The 21,006-nt window shown below is 47.5% G+C and overlaps 2 protein-coding genes across 5 annotated transcripts in view; one reads left to right on the top strand and one right to left on the bottom strand.

Moving 5' to 3' along the window:
* Positions 1–20,570, bottom strand: part of HEG1 (heart development protein with EGF like domains 1) — a 90,332-nt gene extending 69,762 nt beyond the window's left edge. For all 4 annotated transcript variants that reach the window (XM_032149948.2, XM_058437405.1, XM_058437404.1 and 1 more), the window contains exon 1: positions 20,140–20,570. In XM_032149948.2, the coding sequence (XP_032005839.1) occupies positions 20,140–20,455 (316 nt within the window). In that variant the 5' untranslated portion in view covers positions 20,456–20,570. The remainder of the gene's footprint in view (positions 1–20,139) is intronic.
* On the top strand, positions 6,010–6,528 carry LOC116466839 (small ribosomal subunit protein eS12-like). Its single transcript, XM_032755039.2, has one exon. The coding sequence runs from the start codon at positions 6,090–6,092 to the stop codon at positions 6,486–6,488; it is 399 nt and encodes a 132-aa protein (XP_032610930.1). The 5' UTR covers positions 6,010–6,089; the 3' UTR covers positions 6,489–6,528.
* Positions 20,571–21,006: the final 436 nt, after the last annotated feature.

Genomic DNA, 21,006 nt, shown 5'->3' with positions numbered 1-21,006 from the left:
AGAAGGGAAACTTTGAATTCTGTGAAAAATGCATTTAAAATACCTTTCTAAAGAATAGAAATAGAGGCCTGGCATGGTGGCTCATGTCTGTAATCTCAGCACTTTGGGAGGCTGAGGTGGGAGGATTACTTGAGGCCAGCCTGGGCCTCAAGTAGAGATTCTGTCTCTACAAAATAAAAATTAACCAGGCATAGTGGCACATGCCTGTAGTTGCAGCTACTTGAGAGGCTAGGGTGGGAGGATTACTTGAGCCCAGGAGGTCAAGGCTGCAGTGAGCTATGATGGTACCACTGCACTCCAGCCTGGATGACAAAGCAAGACCCTGTCTCAAAAAAAAAAAAAAAGAACAGAAGTAGAGTGTGTCACTTCCAAACTGGCAGAGCTTGGAATGATATAAAATTGTCATAGAGAGAAATCACTGAATACTGTCTAAAACCAAAATTTAAAAAAAAAAATCAATAAATAGCAACATAAGCAGGTTAGAGATATGGAAAAAATTACTAAGATAATCAGTTAAAAGGGTTGAGAACGGTTAATTCTGGGGAACAGAAAATGATGATGATAGGAGTGGTCAGAGTTTTTATTACAGTCTTATACAATCTATTTGATTTTCAAACTATGTATAAGTCTGATAAAAATAAAAGTTATATTTGTAACAAGTTGAATGACAAACAAGGGTAAACATCTGCAGTGCCTGATAAAAATGTTTAGCATCCTTAACACACAAAGAACTTTTTCAAATCCCTAAGATGTACCTCTTGTAGACAAAGAACATGAATGTGCAATTCACAAAAGGAAATATATAAGTGGAGAATAAATACATGAAAGCATTGTTGAAAAGCAAGGAAATACAAACCCAAACTAGAAAAGATCTTTTACATTACTTGTTTATTTTTGTGTATCAAATTGGCAAAGATTTAAGAATAATATCTAATGTCATCACAGGTACTTTCATACGATATTGGCAAAAATACAATTAACACAGTCCTTTTGGTGAGGAATTTAGCAATCCATTGCAAAAGCATTAAAAATAGGCATATATTTTGGCCCAAGAATTCCATTTCTGGAAATTAGTTCTAAGGAAATTATTAGGAAGTGTGCAAAGTTTCAGGTATAAGGAAGTTTATCACAGAATTGTTTATAATAATGAAAAGTGGAAACAACCTAAATTTCTACAATAGGGAGTTGGCTAACTTAATTATGAGACAATATTTTAAAGGACTGACCAAAATATATTGTTGATACAGTTTTTCTTATGTATTATGCTCACACTATATTGTTAAATGCAAACATAAATTATAAAATAGTATGTATAATATGATTCCATGTTATTAAAAATACATCTATGACAAATGTGTCTCCCAAGATAAAGAACAAAAATGGTTGGTATCTTGATAAAAGGATCCCAGGTCTACGGACCTGGAGAAGCCACTTAGGAATGGGCTTTCTGGGATCCCCAGACGGCCTCCTAAGGTAGGTGAAGTCTGTGACCTTTAATAGAAAGTTGGCTCATGCCAACTTGCTACTAACAAAGTGTGTAGGTAGGAGTTCCAGTGACATTTCTGAAACATAACGTAAGCATGTGAGTGGCTTTTGATGGCACAGCTGAAAGACTGATGAGTTTCCTTGTGCCTCGGCTGCTCTGCCCCTGGATGCCTAACTACTCTCAGTAACAGTCATGGCCATAACTGGTGGCCCATGACCACCTCTCCACAGCAGCTAGATACCAAATACACCCTTGGTTAGTGCAGCCACTGCTGGGCCCTGCTGGCCCCAGAGACCTACCTTCTGTAGTTACACCTCCACTTCTTCTCCTTAGTCAGCGGGCACCAGAGTCACCTGCACTGGTGAGAAACTACTGCTTTCCGTGTCTCTAGAAATTCCATTCTTAATAAGAGAGGCAGTGGGGGAATGCACAGACTGTGGTTCAAGTCAGACCATGTAGGTTAGACTTCTGGCTCCACCTCTTTCATACCCTATGATCTTAAGTGAGATCCTTAATTTCTCCATGCCCCAGCTTGCCTTCTGTAAAATGAGGATATTAACAGTATCTCCCTCACTGGGTTGTTGTGAAAACCAATGGAATGTAGACATGTAAGAGCTTAGAAAGAGTACCTGGTACACAGTGAATGCTACATATGTCATAGCTATTAAATGGATTTAGGGTTGTCAACTTTTAAGAAATAGATTTGGGTGGATGACCTTGGCAGGCACTGCTAATCAAAGCTCAGTGTCCTAACCCTTCTTCAGGTAGTAGACCAGAGCCCATACCAGAGCGGCCCCAGGCTCCCAAGCCCTCTTGGAAGCTGTGCGTCCACTCTGACAAAAGCACTGAGGCTAGACAAATGGCTGCAGGAACAGTTTGGGCCTCGCTGAATTCCACTCCACGACACCTCTCCTAGGAGGTATCGGGAGAGCTTAGGGCGCAGAGGGTGAGACCTGGGACCACCTCCAGCACAGCAAGCTCTTGAAGTCACTGGCCTGGTACCCCAAAAGAACAATATCCCACGGTCTACTGAACTCCGGGTACCCCTCTATCTCTCTTATTGCCTACTAACTCTTCCTTGGAAAGGGATTAATAAACCACACAGCTGGAGCAGGCAACACCCCCAGCCCACCCCTACTGCCACTGGAGGTCTTGTTTGACTGTGAACATCCAAGCGCTTTATACGATTCCAGGTGGCATCTCAGTGGGGACAATGGCTCAAATGCTAAAATATGTACTGAAGTCCAATGATTGATCCTTTCTGAAGCCCTGAGTTCATCAGGGCCACTATGGATGAATTCTGTTTAGGACATGGCTTCCTATTCAGCACCTGTGTACACCCTGAGTAGGAGAGTAATTTGGAATAAACCTGCCACATGGGGGGCGAGCTGTCAAAGAACCTGCTCTTGTTATTGGTGGAGAAGAGAAATGGCCCGGAGGAAAGGAGATGGGATACCTCAAGCTTCAGAGCCTGGGCCCAGTGAAGTCAGGAGGAAGGAGAAGAGGCTGTGCCCCCTCAGACATTCATGGGATGGGAGGGGGAACCCTGGAGGCTCAGTAGGCTGGTGCTGTGCACCTCACCCAGGCCAGCTTCGCAGATGGTCAGAGATGATCATTCCAACCCCATTCACACCAACCCTCCTCATATTAGAGATTCGACATCCCATTTCTCAGGTATCTTTTGAGCTGAAAATACCATCCTTCCCTCTGTACTTAGCCCCCTGTGCTGGGCCATAACTTTCCCTTGTACCATGAATGGAGATTAAATTAACAAGAGCGTTTTATTGCTTGCTTTGCCTGTTTTTTTTTTTTTTTTCCTTCTAAAGGACAACTTCCACTTCTGTAGCGTCTTAATGTTCCAAAATATCTGTTTGTGAACCAGCATCATCAGGCATGCTAGCATAGCCCAAGAATAGGGTTTCCTAATTAGCAGCTGCTACAGAGTCAACTCCTTGCCACCCCCCACTCCCTGCCAGTGATTTGGGGCTTTTCAATTTGCATTGTTTCTGAGCAGTGGAGTGAGTAGGAGCATACAGGGAGTGTGCTGTGTTATCCAAAGAGGTAATTTCCTCCTGGAGGGTCCACCCCACCCCCACACCTCAGCATCAACCCCCGCAGCGGGCCAAATGACAAGCGCTGCCAGCTACAAGCTTCTGGGGCACATAGTTGAAGAACAAGCCCTTTATTTCCTTTTCCCTCCATTTGGATTCAGATTTCACTAACATCTATTTAGGGCTTACCACGTGCTAAACATTTTCACATGCATTATCTCATTAATACCCTGTCAAGCGGGTATTATTATCCTCATACGGCACATGGGGAAACTGAGGGTCAGAAAGATTAAGTGATTGTTCCAGGTCATGCACTCAATAGTAGTACAGACACAGTCTGAACCTAGGGCTCATTCCATAACACTCCAGCTTATTCCATGAGGCTTTAAGACACTGGCCAGAAGAGCAGAGCCAAAAAAAAAAAAAAAAGTCCCCCACAAAAAGCCAAACTGCAGCTTGAAACACAACTGTGCTGACCTTGTTTCTCTCTAAGAGGAATGAAATGGTGCCTATCACATGGGCTTTGGAATCAGACAGACTTGATTTGACAACAGCTGCACATTATTAGCTGGAAGACTGAGCAAGAGGACTTCTAGATCAGCTTCTAACTCAGAGAGGATTTTTATGCATAACGAAAAGAATAAGAGAGAAAGAGTGGAGCCATAATGAAGAATGAGCTTGAGGAACAAGAAAAGTCTGTTTTTGATATGTGACATTTGGGGTGATGTTACAACTTTCAAGGGAAAATGTCTGGCAGACAGTTAAAGATTCGGGACTGTTGATTAGGAGAAAGGACAGGATATGACATACGAAGGGAAAAACCAAGGATCAAGGACTGATTCCCGGGAAAACTTGAACGTAGAGACAGGAGAAGAGCCAGTGACAGAGACACAGATGACAAGGGAAGGATAGGATGAAATTAAAGGCAGGAGCCAGTGAAGAGGAAGGCAGTGAGACCAGCCCTGCAGAAAGTCCCTAGGCCTTTCTAGGGTGTCGCCTGGTAGAAGAAAGATGAAGGTCATATTGCTCAAAAGGGAGCGGTTCCAGAACAGTAAGACACTGATGCCCAGCTGTGGAATTGCCCGTTCCTGCCTCCCCGGTAGAGCATTCCTGGGATCCTCAATTTGGGGATTGGTGGACCACATTCAAATGAAAATATAACATTGTCTTAGATACCAGCAATGGATCCTTACATCTATAAGAGGGGGTTTCTTTGTCATTTTAAAACATTTTCCTAAAATTTAATTGTTCACACAGGGAAGGGAGAAAACAGACTTTTTTTTTTTTTTTAAAGGACTTTTAGCACCCTCCTTTAAAATTCCCCTTTGAGTATGATGGACGGCCACAGACCGAAGAGGGGCAGAGCACTGTTCACAGGTCCTTTCCAGGAGAATGAATGTGCTTCTCTTCCCACAGATCAAATTAAGAAAAAAATTCCCATGCATTTTACAATCGACAAAGCACTTTTCACAGGATAATATCATGGCCTAAATTATCCCTTTAGATTCTGACCCTCTGAGGGCAGGCAGGAGGGTAATTCTTGCCCTATTTTACAGAAGTGGAGACTGAGGCTCAGTACAGAAGTCAGCTGCCCAGGTTAACCCAGAAAATAGGTGGCAGAGCAAAGACTAGAGCCCAGCTCCTTCATTCCAGTGTCTTTCCTAACTGACCACTTTCAAATGAAAACCAGTGAAGATTGAGCAGAGAGAAGCTCTTGCTAAACTGATTTCTGGCATGTGGCAAGCTCTACTGACTAGCATCCATACTGCTTTACATCCTTCATTCTGGCCAAAGTTACCTGGATTGTCTCTGGTGCCCCCATCCCTTTCCAAAGGTGACCACTACCCTTAGGGACCACAGCAACCAACTAACCTGACCTTCACAGGACTGAGGTCCAAGAGGGATAGTAACAGTTTCAAATCTGCAAAACACCAATGAGTAGCATTTATAAATTCAAAAAATATTTACTTTCATACCCATTAGGAAGGCTATTATCAAAAAAGAAGAATGGAGAAGAAATGCTGGCGAGGATATGGAGAACTCAGAACACTCCCGCAGTGCTGGTGCGAATGTAAGATGGTGCAGTCACTGTGGAAAACAGTATGGTGGTTCCTCAAAACCTGAAGAGTTATGAGTTCATCCAGCAATCCCACTTTTGGTCTATATCCAAAAGAACTGAAAGCAGGAACTCAGACACTTATGCACCCATTTTCATAGCAGCATTATTCACAACAGCTAAAAGATGAAAGCAATCCAGCTGTCTATCAGTAGATGAAAGGATAAACAAAATGTGGTATATATGTACAATGGGATATTATTCAGCCTTCAAAATGAGGGAAATTCTAACTAACACATGCTACGACATGGGTAAACCCTAAAAACATGATGGTTAGTGAAATAAGCCAGCCACAAAAGGACAAATATTACATGATTCCACTTTCATGAGGTATCAAGAATAGGCAAAATCGTTTTTTTTTCCTGCCGCCGCCGAGTCGCGCGGAGGCAGAGGCTTGGGTGTGTTCAAGATTCAGCTTCACCCATAACCCACCGCCATGGCCGAGGAAGGCATTGCTGCTGGAGGTGTAATGGACGTTAATACTGCTTCACAAGAGGTGCTGAAGACCGCCCTCATCCACGATGGCCTAGCACGTGGAATTCGCGAAGCTGCCAAAGCCTTAGACAAGCGCCAAGCCCATCTTTGTGTGCTTGCATCCAACTGTGATGAGCCTATGTATGTCAAGTTGGTGGAGGCCCTTTGTGCTGAACACCAAATCAACCTAATTAAGGTTGATGACAACAAGAAACTAGGAGAATGGGTAGGCCTCTGTAAAATTGACAGAGAGGGGAAACCCCGTAAAGTGGTTGGTTGCAGTTGTGTAGTAGTTAAGGACTATGGCAAGGAGTCTCAGGCCAAGGATGTCATCGAAGAGTATTTCAAATGCAAGAAGTGAAGAAATAAATCTTTGGCTCACAAAAAAAAAAAAAAAAGAATAGGCAAAATCACAGAGACAGAAAGCGGAATAAAGGTTATCAGGGGCTGGAAGCATGGAGGAACAGGAAGTTATTATTTAATGAGTTTCTATTTGGGATGATGAAAAATGTCAGTAAACAGATGGTGACGATGATTGCAACAACATTGTGATTGTACTCAATGCCACTGAACTGTATACTTAAAAGTGGTTAAAATGGTAAATTTTATGTTGCGCATAGTTTACTACAATAAGAAATGTATGTATTTAATAGGCCAAGTGCAGTGGCTCATGCCTGTAAACCCAGCAATTTGGGAGGCCGAAGTGCGTGGATCACTTGAGGTTAGGAGTTTGAGACCAGCCTGGCCAACATGGCAAAACCCTGTCTGTACTAAAAATACAAAAATTAGCTGGGCATGATGGCACGCGTCTGTAATCTCAGCTACTCAGGAGGCTGAGGTACAAGAATCGCTTGAACCTGGGAGGCGGAGGTTTCAGTGAGCCGAGATCATGCCACTGCACTCCAGCCTGGGTGACAGAGCAAGACTCTGTCTCAAAAAAAAAAACAAAAAGTATGTATTTACTGAGCACCAACCATAAGCAAGACACTGTGAGGGTTACAAGGATGAATCAGGTATAGAATCTACCTCAAGGAGTTCCAGGAGAGCTGGACCATGTTAATAAGTCCCTGTGATGCTTCTGGGGTGTGAGAAGGGGCCCCCCAGGGGTAGAGACTGAGACTGTGCCTGGGAGTTTGGAAGGGGCAAGGCTAGGACTAGAAACTCATCCTCCCTTCCACGGCTGCCAGTCCCAGTCCCCTTCAACTAGCAGGGGCCCTTCCCCTGCAGGCCCTCTTTGCCTCATACCTTCCCCCAAGGGTCCTCTGGATGAGGGGGATTTCAGGCTGGTGGCCAGCAGTGGGATATTTCTGGGACATGCAAGAACCTTGGGGGCCTGTGGGAAGGTGGCTGCGGCCTCCCCAGAAAAGCAGCCGCCCACTCAGCGAGGCCACTCTGGGCTGTGTTTTGAAATGCTGCTGCGGATGTAATGATTTTGGGCGGAGGACGTTTAGAAGCCAAATGAGTTTGTGCGAACAAAAGACTAAGCCCTCGATCTGGACTGTCCAGGGCTCTCGGGGAGTTTCGTTTCCTTCCTTGTTCTTGCCCTGAAAGAAGCAGCCCTAAGAAAAATCAAGCATGTTGGAAAGTGCTGGACTTGAGATTTGATGATCAGATTTTTAAAACGCTTCCCCTGCAAGCGCTCTAGCAATGAAGAAAGTAAAATCTATCTCCCCTCCCTGTGAGGGGTGGGCTGTTGTTGAGCTGAGCATTTTCTCCGGGTGACAGACGTCTGCTGGACTGAACCCAGACCCAGGGGAGGCCTGGCCTGGAGCTCCCAAGTCAGGGTCAGCCTTCCAGAAATAGAACTGGCTCTGAGGTGGCCTCGGGCATGGAGGGATGCAGCCTGTCCCAGCAGGAGTGAAAGATGAAGGACCTTGGAGTGACCTCAAGCTCTTTGCTTTAAAAAGAATTCTATAGGTTTTTTTTTTTTTTCAAGGCCTTGAGGAAAAGTCCTAGGGTCAAAGGTCAGAAGATTCCCAGTTGGTTAAATAAGTGAACAAAAAGGCTTTCTGCAGGGAGGAAAGGGGGTCTACCTTGTTTCTGGAGGCACCTTCCTTGCTGCCTCCATTTTCTTTGCCCCTCTCATCCTTTGACAAATAAACATCCAGCACAGTGGCTGAAGAGGAGGCTCTTCGGTAAAGGGGGAGTTTCCAGAAAGAAGTTGAAGCCGGTAGCTCCCAGTCCCCTCTGGACGCGAAGGCCAAGGGTGCCAGCGGGGTGGTGCGGGCCTCCGGGTCTCCTGTGTTGTCACCGTCACATTCGATCACACCCAGAGAGGAAGCTGGGTGGCAGGGCTCCACCAAAGGAGACCTGCCAGGTTAGCGAAACAATAAAAAGGCAAGGAAAAACATCCTGGTTCCGAGGAGGAAGAGGGGGGAGAGGCGGGCGCAGGAGGGGCGGGAGGAAACGGGCCTGCTCCCGGGGGTGTGCGCACTGGGCAGCCCGGCCCGGGCCCGGGCCCCGGTGTCCACACAGCTGGCGGCTGACTTTCAGAAGCTCTGCAGTTAATTTACTCGACAGACCTCTGTGAAGCGGCCCAGGACTCTGAGGAAATCATAGAAACATAATTTGTCTGGAGCATTGACGACTGCTAGAAAATGGAGCCGTGGAGTGATGTTTCAGCACGAAGGGCTCTGAGGCCTGCGCTGGCTGATGGGAGGGAGCTCCAGGGCCTCTGAGGGGAGAAGCTAAAATCTAGTTAAGAGAGAAATGTAAAGTCTGCTAATGCGTTTTGTAAATCAAGATTGGGAAACCTGACATTCTATTCAAATATAACCAGTATTTTAAAAAATCAGTTGTATACCATAGCCAGTTAAGAAAGATAAAACAGAGAAAGAGGAAGAAAGGAAGGGAGCTGAAAAGAGAAATAAGACAAAAAGAAAGAAAGTTACGGAATTTTTTCAAAAGACATACCAGGACAGGACAATAATAATGATTATTATGGTTATATTGCAGCCAAAACATAGGTAGCATCCACTCCATGCCAGCCACTGTGCTCAGCATTTCACGTAGACTGTCTCAATCCATCCTCACGACAGCCTTATGAGGTCCTCCCGTCAGCCTTATGAGGTCCTCCCGTTATTATCCCTGCTTTTCTGATAAGGAAACTGAGGTGTAGTGAGATTAAGTAATTTGTCCAAGGTTACACAGCAAATAGTAAAACTGGATCCAAACCCAGGTCCGTCTGACTGCAATGAAAATCCAGTTTAAAAAAATACAGAATAGAGAAAGAATGAAATAAGAAAGAGCAAAACTGAGAGCTCCAGAGAAAGGCTAACATGTACTGAAAGCAAAAGCCAGAAAGGACAGAGCTAGGCTTCCTCCTTGTGGGCTTCGGGGATGTCTCACTAAGGACACTGGGATCCAAACTGCAATTTCCTGACACAAACAGGGATAGGACATCTTGATGTCCTATGTAACTCACTGTCCAAATGGAATTCAGTGCTCTGATAGATTTAGAAGAAAGGGAGGAAGCAGGGCTGGGAGGAAGGGAGAGAGAGGAGTCCATGCTGATTTCATGCAAGTAAGAAAAGGTGGCAAGAGACGAAGATGATGGTTTGAGTGCATTATTGGGAGATTAGTGGGACCATTAGCAAGCAAAGGGAGGTCAGGTTTTGGAGGAGGAAGAGATAATGTGTTTGTGTTTATAACTGTTACCTGTTGGTTTAAAGTGAAGCTCACTAAACCTGTGTGAATGCTGGCAGATGGCTGAAGGCACAGAACTGGATTGTAGTTGGAAGCACTCACTCAGAGAAAACAGGGGAAGCCACACTGTGTTTTCTTTCCAAGCCTTTGTCCCGCAGTTCTCTCTACCTAGACTGTCCTACTTCCTTCCCCTTGGCCTCCTGGCAAAATCAGCTCAGAGATCACCCCTTCCAAGAAGTATTCCCCAGAAACAACTCTCTCCCTCTGGACTATTTTATCTTGTTACACAATTCTAGCTTATTCTCTCGCAATCCTAGGTCTCTTATGAGAGACTGTGGCTCATAGCAGGTGCTCCGTAAATATTCACTGAACTGAGGGGGAGGCAGAAGGTCAAGGGTAGAGCTGTGAAGGACATCCCACCTGGTGGGAGGCAGAAGAGGTGGCAAAGCGTTAGCCATGGCAATCACAGACAGATGACAGGACAGAGACGAACAACTGAAAAGGCTATTGAGATTTCCCAGAAACGTTCTCCCTTTCTCCAACTCCTCTCCAATTTTCCACTCATCCTTCCACATCTACCTCTTCCTGATGCCTGACTCTCTTAGAGACATAACGCCTGATGTGTTCCCAGGAAGCATTCATGACTAACATGTACACAGCACACGCATGTTTGCAAAGCGTGTCCATGTGGATCAGTTCCATTCATCCTTCCAACAACACTGAAGTCAACAAAACAGTTATCGTCTCCATTTTACAGATACGGAAGCAGGTACAGAAGTTAAATGACTTGCCCAAGGTCATAGCCAGTTCACTATATCACAACTAAAACATTGCTCTGTCCAGTAAGTGCTTTCACAGTCATAATTATATTTGCTCCTCCTCAAAAATCTTGTTAGAAGCAGGAAAGTCTTTATTATCCTCATTTTTAATATGAGGAAATTAAGGCCTAGGGACATTAGGCAGCTATCCAATGCCACAGAGGCAGAAAACAGAAGGGGTTAAGCACAGGTCCTCCAACCCCCGCCAGAGCTCCACGCATCTCTCCCCAACTCTAACAGCAGCTACAGCCAGTAGCACTCCATTACCATAAAGCATGACTGTACTAGAAATAATTCCTAACAAACCACAAGAATTCCCCTACCCAAGTGGGTATGGTCCTCTTCAAAGAGGTCCCAATAAGACAATACTTATTCCATCAACACTGTTATTGCTCACACACACACACACACACACACACACACACACATATATATATTTTAATTATACAGATGAGGTCTCACTATGTTGCCTAGGCTGGTCTTGAATGCCTGGCCTCAAGCAATTCTCCTGCCTCAGCTCCCAAAGTGCTGGGTTTACAAGTGTGAGCCACTGTGCCCGACCCAATTGGCTAGTTTTCAATAGAGCCTGCAGAATATTATTCTCTTGAGTTTCCTGAATAATGATACATTTCCATCCCTTGATAATGATGTTGGATTATTTTGGAAACACAAAACTTCAAAGACGATCTGATGAAAGATGCAGTAGATGGAGATCCGCAACCCCATTTTCAATCCAGGAGGTTTGCTGCAAGAAACACCAGGGAGTTGCTCGTGTGGCTCACACACACTCTGAGGGTGGCTCTCAACTCCTTCAAACACTTGTGAAGCACGTATTGATAACCCCCAAAGGTTCTGATTTGAAGAATACTCATCGACCACAGAGGTCCAAGTGTGACTGATTTTCAAAGGCTTCTTATTTTGTGGTCACACCTGGCATACTGCTTTTATTCAATCCTGATAGCTTTCTATGTGTTCATCTGGTCTCCTCAGATGACCTTAGGTGAGGGCTGTTGCACTTGGTTTTTCTGACTTCAAATCATGCAAGTTGGCTCTTTCCTCTCCATGTTTAAGGCTAAGAAGCAAGAGAGAGTTCTAGGGATACCAAGGGGTGAGGTTGGCAGGGGTCCAACGAGGGGAAGACCAGGTAACAGAGGTCTTTGAAACATGGACTTGAACCCTAGGCAGGGAGCTTGCCTGCTGTCCAGTAAAATGCCTGGAAGGCAAGGTGCGGTGAGGGGGTTGCTGTCAACACAATGACCAGTGTAAATGGGCACTGGTTTCAGTAGCATCACCATTGCTAGCATTTCTAGAGCTCTCTTGCCCAGGCATCAAGCCGTCTGCTTTAGAGGTGTTATACTGCACTTCTCCATTCCGAGCAGGCCTCTTTCTATTAATAGCCCATTTGACAGATGACAAACTGACCGCACAGAGAGGCTAAATAACCTACCACAGTCCTACAGCTGGCAAGTGGCACTGCTAGGGTTTGAATTGAGACTGTCTGACCCTTCCAAGCCGGGACCTCTGTGGCCTGTGACTGCAACACCAGCAGGGCTCTCGTCCACACCCTGGCAAAAGATGATCCCTGAAAAAGTCTCACCACATGGCCATAATAAAGGTCCTGGTGGCCAGGGAGGCGGCAGGAGTGAAACCCGTCCCCAGGTTAAAGCTGTTTCCATCTCCTACCACCCAGAAAAGGAAAATGGAGTGGTTTTCAATTCTAGCCCAACATATGATAATCACTAGTCACAGCCCTGCACGAGGAACATCCCCCCAGATGACAAGCAGGCGTCTCTCTCCTGACTCTTGCTACTCCTTCCTCCAATTTGATTCTTCAGTTCCAAGGTGGAACTGCAGGGCCACCTGAAGAGCTTGACCTTGGCCTCTGCCCTCTTCTTGTCACTTTTCTTCCTCCCCCATCTTCATTTCCCAGCCTATCAGAGACATTAAGAAGAAACTTGTCAACTTATCAAATCCATTTCTTTGCCTTCAGCACCTTCTCTGCACAGATAGATGGGGGCTCCTGTTATTCAGGGTCTTCAGTGAGGTCAGATCCTCCCTCGAGTTCCCTGAGACATCCCAGGAATTGGGAATGCAGTCTTGCCTGCCTGCCATGCCATCTGACCTGTGAGCTTTCCTCAAAAACATTTACATGACACAAAAACTAGAATGAAGTTCGAGTACCTCAGAGCTAAAATATTAAGCAAAAGGAAACTGTCCATTTTTAATAGCCTCTGTAGACTTTGCAGATGGTCTTTCCAGCTCCTTAAGGACCTTGCAACCAGAGCCCCATACCATGTGGTGGTGCAGACCCTGCTGCAGGACCCTCCACAGCACCTAGAGGAAAATCGACCTCCTTACCATGGTTCTCACGGCCCTGGGTGACCCAGACACCCTGGCCTTCCTTCTTGCCAATCCTGCGACAAGGCAAGCTGGGTCCTGCCTTAGATCATCTGCCCTGGCTGCTCCCCCTGCCTGGAAGGCTCTCACTGCTATAGGCAGGGGGACTCCATGTGCCAAGTCTCCAAGACAGGAATGAGTTTGGCATGTATTAACAACTGTCTGGTGTAAGTGGGGAGCAGAGCAAGAGAGGGTGAGAGAGGTGGCCAGTCAGATCCTGCAGGCCTCATATTCCAACTTAGGGGGTCTGGATTTTATTCTAAGTACAATGCAAAGCTCTTTGAGGGTATTAAGCCTCCGAGTAAGGTGACCTGAGTTACATTTTAAGACGATCACTCTGGCTTCTGTGAGTACAGATTAGAGAGAGAGCATAAGTGGATGCAGACAACAGAAAAGAGCAGTGGGGAGGAGAGCAGATTCACCATGTATTCTGGAAACAGAATCACCTTGAGTTGCCAAAAAAGAATCACGGTAGTGGGTGAGGAAAGGAGAGGAATGGAGGGTGACTTCTAGGCTTCTAGCTTAAGGAACTAGGTGCATGGTGTTGCTAACTCCCGACATGGGAAGAGGCAGGAGTTGACACAGGGTGAGGGGATGAGAATCAAGGATTCTGATTCTCTCTGATTTTCCTCTTTTATTTCACCATCAAACTTTGCCACAGACAGGCCTTCCATGCCTATCATACGGTAGGCAGGCTTCTTCCTGCACTTTTAGGAGTCCCACTAAACAGCTCAGAATGGAGGCCAGTGGCCTTTCCCCAGACCTCATTCTCCCCAGTCTCCCTCTGCCTTTTAACTTGGATAGTTTCCAGGTGAGAGGACAAGTCAAGGTAGAAAGCAGAAATATGTTAACTTATATGGACCATCACAGACCTCCACATATGATGCATAAACCATGCTACATTCAGATTATCTGCCAATCCACAGCCAACCTGCAAGCCACCCCCACCTCTCATTGCGCCCTCATGCTGGGCTGGCATCCCTTCCTCCCCACCATCCACACTGGATGTTCTCCACCTGACTGGAGCTGATTTCCTCTTCCTCTGTGGCTTTAACTACTGCCCCTCAGGGCTGAATGTGGCCCTGGCCTCCCTCTAGTTCAGTTCCACATTCTCAACCATCCACAGAATACTTCCAAGGGGACATTCAGTCTTTACACCGAAAGGCTGAAACTGAAGGAGCCCCTTTAACAGCAAAGAGCTCCTCTCCATTCTGTCCCGTCATCCCCGTGGCCAGGCAGTCTAGTATTCCAGCCTTACTCTTTTAAGTGGCCCTTGCATCTCTCCCTTTCAATTTCCACTACCTCCACTCTAACCCATGCTCTGTCCTCAGTCTTTCCTCCCAACACATCAATACGATGCCCACCAGCATTCCAGTGTCTCTTAAACAACTACGGGGCTGTAGTGAGGACAGATATGTATGTGGTGCATCTATGAGGCCCCAGCTCCAAGCAGAAATGAACAAGCTAATTATGCTTTCCCTGTTCAGAAGCCATCAGGGGCTCCTTGGTGTGGATGGGATGAAAACAAACACCTTAATAGGCCTCTAAAGCCCTCCACGATCAGGTCTAATCCTCCTTTCCAGTCTTGTCTTCAATGACTAGTTGATTTGGGAGCCTAACTAGCCTCTTCAAGTCCTTTTCTCCAGCCTTACTGGCTGTTGATCACCTCCATTTTGAAAAGTCTTGGGCTTTCCAATATTTGGGATTTTGCGGATGCCATTCATCCACCACCTCTCTTTTTTTTTCTTTCTTTTTTAGATGAAGTCTCACTTTATCTCACTTTGTTGCCCAAGCTAGAGTGCAGTGGTACATTCTCGGCTAACTGCAACCTCCGGCTCCCAGGTTCAAGCGATTCTCATGCCTCAGCCTCCTGAGTAGCTGGGATTACAGGCACATGCCACCATGCCCAGCTAATTTTTGTATTTTGAGTAGAGACAGGGTTTCACCATGTTGGCCAGGCTGGTCTCGAACTCCTGACCTCAAGTGATCCACCCGCCTTGGCTTCCCAAAGTGCTGGGATTACAGGTGTGAGCCATCGTGCCCAGCCCATCCTCCACCTCTCTGTCTATCCACATCCCAGTCAACTTTCAAAATTAAATCAACTCCCCTCTTTCCCACTGAAGTCTCCCTGGACTATCCAGCCCCCAGTGGTCTCCACGTCTGCATGCAGCAGCCCATCTCCACCTTCACCATTCCTTTGGTCAGTATGATTTCCTGTGGCATTTCTTCAGCTGTGAATCACTCATGCATCATTATTTTGCTTTTTACAATCTTGATGTGTGTGCTCCAACAAGACTGAATGTTCCCTGGGGGAACATCACCTGGCACGGCTCTTCCACATAGCAAGGCTTCTGTAAATATATCTTGATTTACAAATCAGTTCAATGTGACACAAACAGAGACATCTGCCACACTCCAACAAAAGAAGAGTGAAAAACAGGATAGAAACGTCTTTGTTTCTGTCTATGCCCGATGAATGGTGAGTGGGTAGAAGAGAGCATAGACGTTCAAATGAAAGCAATTTGACAGCATCTGCATGGAGCACCATTTCACCTCACCTCCTACTAGGCAGGTATTCATAACAACTGCCTCACAATGTCAGCCACTGCTCCACGTTCCCAGGAGAGGGCCCATTAAGAAAGTCACCAATTCATTTCAGCTTGGCTTATAATTAATGCAGCAACCTCTGGCATCAATAACCTATGGATTGGCATATGAGTAGGGCATAATTTACAATCTCTATATAAAATGTCATTTTAAAGACTTGTGGTCTTGTCTCAGGCAATTTCAAACAACATTTTTAAAAAATTTTTACTCAATAGGTGTCCTCATTGCCACTGCCATCTCCTCATATTTTCCCCACGCCAATGCTGGCCCCTAATCGCTACAAAAAAGCAAGAGCAAGGAATGGAGGGAGGGAGGAAGAATGATGATGAGCAGGAGAGGATCTTAGAGATCTAGGACAACTGGCACCCCATTTTACAGATGAGAAAACTGAGACCTCCTGATATTGTGGGACAAGCACATGGATTTGGTCAAAATCTATTTAAATCCTGCTGCCTCCATTTACGGTGTGATCTAACCTCTCCCGGCTACTGTTTCCAGAACTGTAAAACGCAAATAACATCCCTCATGGGCTTGTTTTGAGGGTTAAATGGACAAGGAGTGTGAAGGCACCGACCACACATAGGTGCTCAAAGGCCAGGGAGTCAAAAGTCAGACCCCAAAACTAGTTTCCTTCCTTGTTGCCTCCCCAGGATTCTTGGAAGGGAACATTTATGGCAGCTGAAACCTCCCATTCATACAAAAAGGACACTGGAGACAGAGGGAAGCCACTGAAGAAGGCAGTAAGTGGCTAACAAAACCACAACTGCCATCTGTTCTTTGCTTTCTTTCTGAGTGTCTCTGGACAAGGACAAGTTAACTTCAGGAACACTGTTTTCAGCCAGCTGGGCAGGGCTACTGGAAGGCAGGAGGGATCACCAGGAGGGCACAGGCTCCTTCCCCAGCCTCCAGGACAAGGATGCAGAAACTGCCCAGCTGGGCAGCAAATACCTTTCAGTCTCCCTCAGTCCACACCATTCGGGTCTCTGGCAAAACATAACAGTTCAGCATGTGCACACAGGCTGAGGAAAGCAATAAAAGGGTTCTTGCAAGGTAAAAAGGATGTGGCTTTTAAACACTCATGCACCACGGAGAGTCCCTTGCCCCCTCCCGCCTCCCCCCTTCTATTTGGGACACCCTCCATCAAAGCAAACAGGCTTCTCAGGAATCCCCACTACCACCACCCCCGAGCCTCCGCCAGGAGTGAGGCAGCTGCCTTCTGGAGGAAAGCCACTCTCCCTTCCCTGAGGGGCTGCCTCTTGCCCGCTGCACCTTGTAATGGTTCTCCCAGCAGCCAAGCTAAATGACGAAGTTGGCCCACAAAGTTAGAGCAATTCAGGCGACAGCTATTTAACAGCTCAGAAGGGGCTCAGCTCAAAGCACTTCCTTTCCTCTAGGGAGCTGCATTTTTCTAAGATTATTATTTCTCGGGCTGGCTGCTCAGCTACTCAGCGTCATTTCCCCTTTGGGTGGGAAAGTTCTTTCCTTCTGCATTGATTTTCATTATGATTTAAGCCTTCTCTCCCTCTCATCTGCAGATCTCACAATGAAAGCATAGCATATGGGTCACAAAATTAAGGCATATAAACTTTGCATTCAGCTTAGAACTGTGGCTCAGAAGTCCTGAGTGGTAGAAAAACACACGCAGAAAAAGAAAACCTCTAGGTCTCAGCATCTTATCACCACTGGCTGAAACACCAGCAATAAACATCAGCTGAACAGCCAGCAGGGTGACGGGTGGGCGCTAAAGCTTAACAATGGCTATATAAACAGGGAGCTGCTCTCCAGGGACTTACAGTCTAATACAGGCAAACAATCCACATAATGGAATGCAAACGCGGTTACCCAGCAATGAGAAGTTGAACTCTGCCAGGAAGAGAAGAGCTGGAAATGGCCCACAGGGAAGAAAAGGACATCTGTGGCCCTTGCTGCTGACATCAGTGTATTTGGAAGTCCCAGGGGCCAGGCCCTGACTACCAGCATCCCCATGGCACGAAAGGCCTGCAGGCAGCTTCCCCAACAACCAAATGGAGCACGTTACTTGTGAGACTCAGGGCTTGTTAGTGGCAGTAGCGTGGTGCCTCCCCAAACACAAAAATGCTGAGGGAGAGCCGGGATGACCATCTGTCAGGGGTGCTGGAGGGGCAGACATTTGCATGGGACACAGTGTGGACTAGAGGACCTGTGGAGGCCCTCTCAGCATTGAGACCTTGCTGCCTTGTGAAATGAGTGATAGCATCTAGTGATACATGAGGACCAATCCAAAAGGCCCCCAATCCTTGTTATCAGAAAACTCAGACTCACTGAAATCACTCAACACTGGTTTTCTTATGTGTTCTTTTTTACCCCTAAATGACATTGTTTGAGCCACTATCAGAAAAACAAGCACAGGTCATGCCTAGATCCTTGGCCATATGAGTAGCTTCTAGCAGCTTCAACAGGTGTTCATTTCATCTCTTCTAATCGCACCTTTCTAACATCTCTTCAGAGATTGGGCCTTTGAGCCACTGAAGAGGAGGCACTCCTTGGGTGGTGTCTGTGGGGCACCAGGAGAGCCTACTTAGGTAAGAGAAGGTGTGCACTATTCCAACTACTCTCTCGCTGCTTTCTGGGACTCTCACATGTATTCCTTCCAGTACCTCATATACCTGAAGCCTCCATCACTCACCTCTGCAAAGGAATCAAACTGGGAAAGCCACAAAACCAAGACCAGCAGTGTTACCTGCCACACCTGTGAGGGATGTTTGGGTCCCATAATTCCCCAATTCTTACCAGCTGAGTGCTCTAAGCTAGCAGCCTCCACTGTCCCTATCTCTCTGTAATACCTGTAATACCTACCTCTCTCTGGAGATCCCACCCCTAAGAGAAGGAAAGATACTCATTTGCCTGCCCCATCCAGCCAGGGCCCCTGCAAGTCAGTGTCCCTCCCACCTATCCCCTAACAACAAGATGGGGGCCATTCAGCTAAGACAGCCTGACTACTACCCAGAGAAATCTGCCTTCGGCTCTTGGGTGTCTCCTCTGAAATGTTCTCAATTCTCTGCAGTTTATCTTCTGTTTAGAAAAACTCACAAAATACTACACAGTGTTCCTCAGTTGCTTTTCCAGTTGGAGAAAGTCGGGAAATATGTTGTTTTATGTTCTTGATTCCTTCCCGTGGAAGTTAGCAAAACAGCGTATGCTGTAAGTAATCTAAAGTCAGAGTTACTCCGGGATGTGTCTCCTACAAGTCTTCAGAAGCTTATCTCTCCTCTTCCTTTTCTTACTGTTCCTCGGTTTCTCAATCTTATGCCAGTGATTTAAAAATTCACAAAATAAGGCATTTTGCGATAATGGGAATACTGTTGAATATGAAATTGAGTTTTTACAGGAGAACTTGATTTTTAAAAATCCAGACTTTTTCTTATTTAACTCTAAGAAGCACCTCTAGGTTGGAGGAAGCAAGCTAATTCGCGTGCCAGGAAGTCTGCATGATATGAGAAACTTAAACGAATTGTCAATTATGCAGACAAAAAACTCAACTTTCAGGGAAACTCCAAATCAATGTCCAGTGTTGCAAGCAACCCAGCTTATTTGAATAGCCCGGACAGAGCATATGCCCTGTGTCACTCACAGGAAGGCAAAGGCTAACACCACCACGTTGCTGACTTTGTTCAAAGCACTTTCCATTTATTTTTACTTTCATTTTGTCACATCATCACTAGGAGGCTAGAAGGAACAGGGATCATCACTTCCATTTCACAGATGGAGAAAGTGAGCTCAAAGAGACACCATTCCCAAGGTCATAATGGTATTATGGTTAGAATTCCACTCAGTATGTGGCATATTTTTCCAGATCATAAGAAAGAACTGGATACAAAGGTGGCAGGGAGAAGAGGTCAGTTCCTTCTCTCTTCGTGGGACAGGCGGTGGCTACCACGGAGCAACAGTTTACTGGGAAAGGAAAGGGGAGGGAAGAGGCTCGGGGATGGTCCTGTATCAGCCTGTGCCTTGCAGGGGTTCAACCATGCAACCCCAACCGTGTTCCTTTGCTTTTAAGTCGAACCAGTAGAGCGTTTTGTTTCAAACTACGTACATCCTTTGTCCTTTACAATATCCCGTCCTAGAACCCCTTAAAAATCAGTTATTTAGATGAGAAAGTCGAGCCCTGTACCTGGAGAGGCCAGTTCTGTATAGCGGAAAAAATGAAACTGGGGACCGGCTGGCCAGATATCGGAGGTGGGAGAGATGCTTTGGGGTCTTTTTCCCTTTCCTTTCCTTTCCATTTTTTTTTTAAAGTGGGGTGGAAGAGATACAGGGTACCCCATAGGAAATAAGTTTTCTTCCAAAGGGTTGGGGGAGAACGGGATGGTCACACCCCTCAGTCCAGCCAACTGCGAAAGCGTCCCTCCCTACCCGCCGACCCTCAGGGTCCCGCAAACGCCGGGCAAGGAGCCCCCACCCTGGGTCGCGCGGCGCGGAGGGGCCTACGGCTGGGGATGCAGCCCGGGGCGCGCCCACGCCCCCAGCCCAGGCTGGCCAGGCGCCAGGTTCCCGGCTCTCACTCACCCGCGCTCCCGCCTCTGGGGGCCCGGCCGGAGGGTCCCCGCTGTGTTGCGGCGCCCGGCTCAGGGGCCCTGTAGCTGGGGCCGGGGGTCGCGGGCCCGCGGCGCTGCCGTGGCGGCGTGGGCGGCGGCTCGCGCTCCGGGCGGCGCTCCAGCTGCAGCTCCAGCCCCGCTCCCGCGACGGGCGCCAGGTTCAGCGCGCGGCGAGCCGGGGAAGGCGGCGGGTCCCGCGTCCCGGGGGCCGCCGGCGGCAGCAGCAGCAGCGGCAGCAACAGCAGCAGGAGCGGCGGCGGCCACCGCGAGGCGCGCGGCGAGGCCATGGTGACGGCACCCGCCCGCGCTCACATGCCCGGCGCGCGGGGCGAGGGCAGCGGGCAGCGGGCAGCGGGCGGCGGGGCCGCGCGGGGCCGGGGAAGTGAGCGGAGTGAGGCTGCTAGCGCGCTCCCCGCCTCAAAAGTTGTCGGGAGCCGCGGGAGGGCGGCCGGGGGCCGGGCTGGCTGGGCGGAGGCGGCCCGCGGCGCCGCTACATGCTAATTAGCCCGGGCGGGTCGCTGGCTGGCGGGCGGCTCCTCCTCAGTTGACATCACCGGCCCCCGCGCGGCGGGCCCGGGGGCGGGGAGAGGGCAGGAAGGGGGCTGGGGCCCGGCGCCTGGAGAGCGGCCCGGCCCGGGACAGCGGGATGAGGTCAGCGGAGCCACGGTGCTGCAACTTTTGTCACACACATGCTCCGCATAGAGTCTTCTGAATCGGGCACCACTTTCCCAACTCCTTAAACGCACAAGAAGTAGGTGAAAAGCAGGTCCTGGGTAATGTGATTAGCACCAGACTAGATTATCCCAAGTGCTTTGATAGGAGAGAGAAAGGGAACGGT

This window comes from Hylobates moloch, unplaced genomic scaffold, assembly GCF_009828535.3.
Source record: "Hylobates moloch isolate HMO894 unplaced genomic scaffold, HMol_V3 SCAFFOLD_4, whole genome shotgun sequence".
Classification (NCBI taxonomy): Eukaryota; Metazoa; Chordata; class Mammalia; order Primates; family Hylobatidae; genus Hylobates; species Hylobates moloch.
Note: the sequence above shows the minus strand (reverse complement) of the source record. Positions and strands in the feature narration are given on the sequence as shown.

Excerpts from the sequence above, each read along its gene's own strand:
- LOC116466839 (XM_032755039.2), top strand. The coding sequence starts at position 6,090 with ATGGCCGAGGAAGGCATTGCTGCTGGAGGTGTAATGGACGTTAATACT.